The sequence below is a fragment of the Vicia villosa genome, linkage group LG2 (assembly GCF_029867415.1).
Source record: "Vicia villosa cultivar HV-30 ecotype Madison, WI linkage group LG2, Vvil1.0, whole genome shotgun sequence".
Taxonomy (NCBI): domain Eukaryota; kingdom Viridiplantae; phylum Streptophyta; class Magnoliopsida; order Fabales; family Fabaceae; genus Vicia; species Vicia villosa.
The window spans coordinates 105,853,131-105,856,114 of record NC_081181.1 but is presented as its reverse complement, the minus strand read 5'-3'; the positions used below and the strand labels follow the sequence as shown (position 1 = coordinate 105,856,114).

General features: G+C 41.0%; 1 protein-coding gene across 1 annotated transcript; it reads left to right on the top strand.

Moving 5' to 3' along the window:
* Window positions 1-397: 397 nt before the first annotated feature.
* Window positions 398-2,633, top strand: LOC131646564 (uncharacterized). Its single transcript, XM_058916572.1, has one exon. The coding sequence runs from the start codon at window positions 499-501 to the stop codon at window positions 2,506-2,508; it is 2,010 nt and encodes a 669-aa protein (XP_058772555.1). The 5' UTR covers window positions 398-498; the 3' UTR covers window positions 2,509-2,633.
* The last annotated feature ends 351 nt before the right edge of the window (window positions 2,634-2,984 follow it).

The following is a 2,984-nucleotide window of genomic DNA, read 5'->3' as shown; positions in this document are numbered from 1 at the left end:
AAATCCCAATTCTTATGCATGCCAATTTTCAGGTTCAAACAGACCGGTTGGGAGTCTGGTTCCCCGTCCAACCGATTGAACCGACCGGTCCAGTTCAATTTTAATTACCATGCTTTTAATTTATTTTTATTCCTATCAAATAATTAAAAAATCACTTTATTTTCAATTTACATTTATTTCTTTCCATTTTTAATTTTTTTAATTAAATAAATTATTTGAGTTTTATTTATTTATTAATGGATTTAGAGATTTTCTTTTTGAAAGTAGCCTTTAGAGAGAAAAATTGGAAAAAGAGTAATATTAAAAAAAATCCTAGTTTAGGCAGTAAAGCCAAACAGAGAATAATATTTTACTTAATGGCTAAGATTTGCATGTATCTCATACAGCTGGGTTTATAAATTGCACCCAAATCAGCTTCGAATATCGCATCCCCTTCCTTTAAACCTTTCAACACAACACTTCCCTTTCGATCCCAAATTTCCTCTTTTTCATTTCACTATGGCCACCGCAACTCTCGTTGGCCCACCTGAGATTTACACTCTCAAATCAAACCCTAACCCCACCACCGCTGAAACCACCGTCCCCACTACTCCCATAACCTTCAACGACGGTCTCATTGATCAGATGGTAGCTGACCTCAATTCTCTAGCAACTAACCAGCAGCCACCGATGGGGTTAACCGAGAACATGTCACCAACATTTCTCTCAACAGGTAACCCATGTCTCGACTTTTTCTTCCATGTTGTCCCCAACACTCCCCCTGAAACACTCGTTCAGAGACTCCAGCTTGCTTGGTCACAAAACCCACTCACCACCCTCAAACTCGTATGTAACCTCCGTGGTGTTCGTGGTACCGGAAAGTCCGATCGCGAAGGCTTCTACGCCGCCGCTCTCTGGCTTCACCAACATCACCCCAAAACCCTAGCTTCCAATGTTCCTTCCCTCGCTGACTTTGGTTACTTCAAAGATCTCCCTGAGATCCTTTACCGTCTTCTAGAAGGTTCGCAGATTCGTAAAATTCGGAAAGAAGAGTGGACTCAGAGGAAACGTGGATCCAAAAACAAGCGCTCATCTACATCAGCTCCTTTTGGTGAAAGAAAAACAAAGAAGAAGCAAAGCAAAGACAATGACGACAACGAAGGCTGGAAAGGTACCGCAAAAGACTCTGTGATCACTGAAGAGATGGCGGCCAGAGCTAAGGCTGAGAAAGAAACCGCCCATGCTTTGAAGGAGGAGAAGAGGATTGCATTGGCTAAGAAGCTGGTTGAACGTTACAATCGTGACCCTGATTTCCGATCGCTTCACGATGCTATATCTGATCATTTTGCGGATTGCTTGAAGAAAGATCTCGAGTTTTTGAAATCTGGGTCGTCCACAAAAATCAGTCTTGCTGCTAAATGGTGTCCTTCCGTTGACTCTTCCTTTGATAGGTCAACGCTTTTGTGTGAGAGCATTGCAAAGAGGATCTTCCCTAGGGAGGAGTATGAGGGTGTGGAGGAGGCTCATTATGCTTATAGGGTTCGTGATCGCTTGAGGAAGGATGTGTTGGTGCCCTTGAGGAAGGTCTTGGAGTTGCCTGAGGTGTTTATTGGGGCTAAACAATGGAATTTGCTTCCTTACAATAGGGTTGCTTCTGTGGCCATGAAGTTTTATAAGGAGAAGTTTTTGAAGCATGATAAGGAGAGGTTTGAGAAGTACTTGGAAGATGTGAAAGACGGGAAGACTACTATTGCAGCCGGTGCTTTGCTTCCCCATGAGATTATAGGGTCTTTGGGTGATGGAGATGGTGGGGAAGTGGCTGAGCTGCAATGGAAGAGAATAGTTGATGATTTGCTGAAGAAAGGAAAGATGACTAATTGTATTGCTGTGTGTGATGTGTCTGGGAGCATGAGTGGGATCCCTATGGAGGTGTCTGTTGCGTTAGGATTGTTGGTTTCTGAATTGAGTGAGGAACCTTGGAAAGGGAAGGTTATTACTTTCAGTGCCGATCCTCAGCTTCATTTGATTGAGGGGGATAGTCTCAAGTCCAAAACAGAATTTGTGAGGAACATGGATTGGGGGATGAACACTGATTTCCAGAAGGTGTTTGATCGCATATTGGATGTGGCTGTAAATGGGAAACTCAAGGAGGAACAGATGATTAAGAGGATATTTGTATTCAGTGACATGGAGTTTGATGAAGCATCTAAAAACTATGACATGGAGTCTGAAAATTCTGACATTGATCAAGCATCTGAAAACTCTTGGGAGACTGATTACCAAGCAATCACTAGGAAGTATAAAGAGAAAGGGTATGGTTCTGCCGTGCCTCAGATAGTTTTTTGGAATCTGAGAAACTCGAAAGCGACCCCGGTGCCATCCACTCAGAAAGGAGTGGCGCTGGTGAGTGGATTTTCTAAGAATCTGCTGACATTGTTCTTGGATAATGAGGGTGATATAAGCCCTTTAGAAGCCATGGAAGCTGCCATCGCTGGCCCGGAGTATCAGAAACTAGTTGTGCTGGATTAGATTTCTTCAGTAGTTGGTAGTGTTCTATATAGTGAAACAACTTCAGACATTGTCTTTGATAAAGTTCCTTTAACTTTGATTCAGCTGGAGTATTAGTTTTTTAGTGATAAATTTTGCATCAAATAAAAAATAAGCAATACTTGCATGCAGTTTTTTATACAGCGGTTCTACTGTTTTCTAATTATAAATTTGATTGATGAGTATTATATTGTCCATGACCTGCAAGTCACTATTAAATAATAATACTAACCGCCTCTGCTATGGATTGGAATAATGCCCTCTGTAAGCAATCTATCTTGAAAATGTCAAAAAATAACACAAGTGTTTTAACTTATTGTCCCTTGGAACTTAGATATTGATGCATCTTAGTGTATGAAATTATATTTGTGATTTTCATGGATTTGTATCAAACTCTATTGTATCATCTGAATTAGATGTTAGTATTGATGAGTCTTTGCATGGTGACTGCAAAAGCT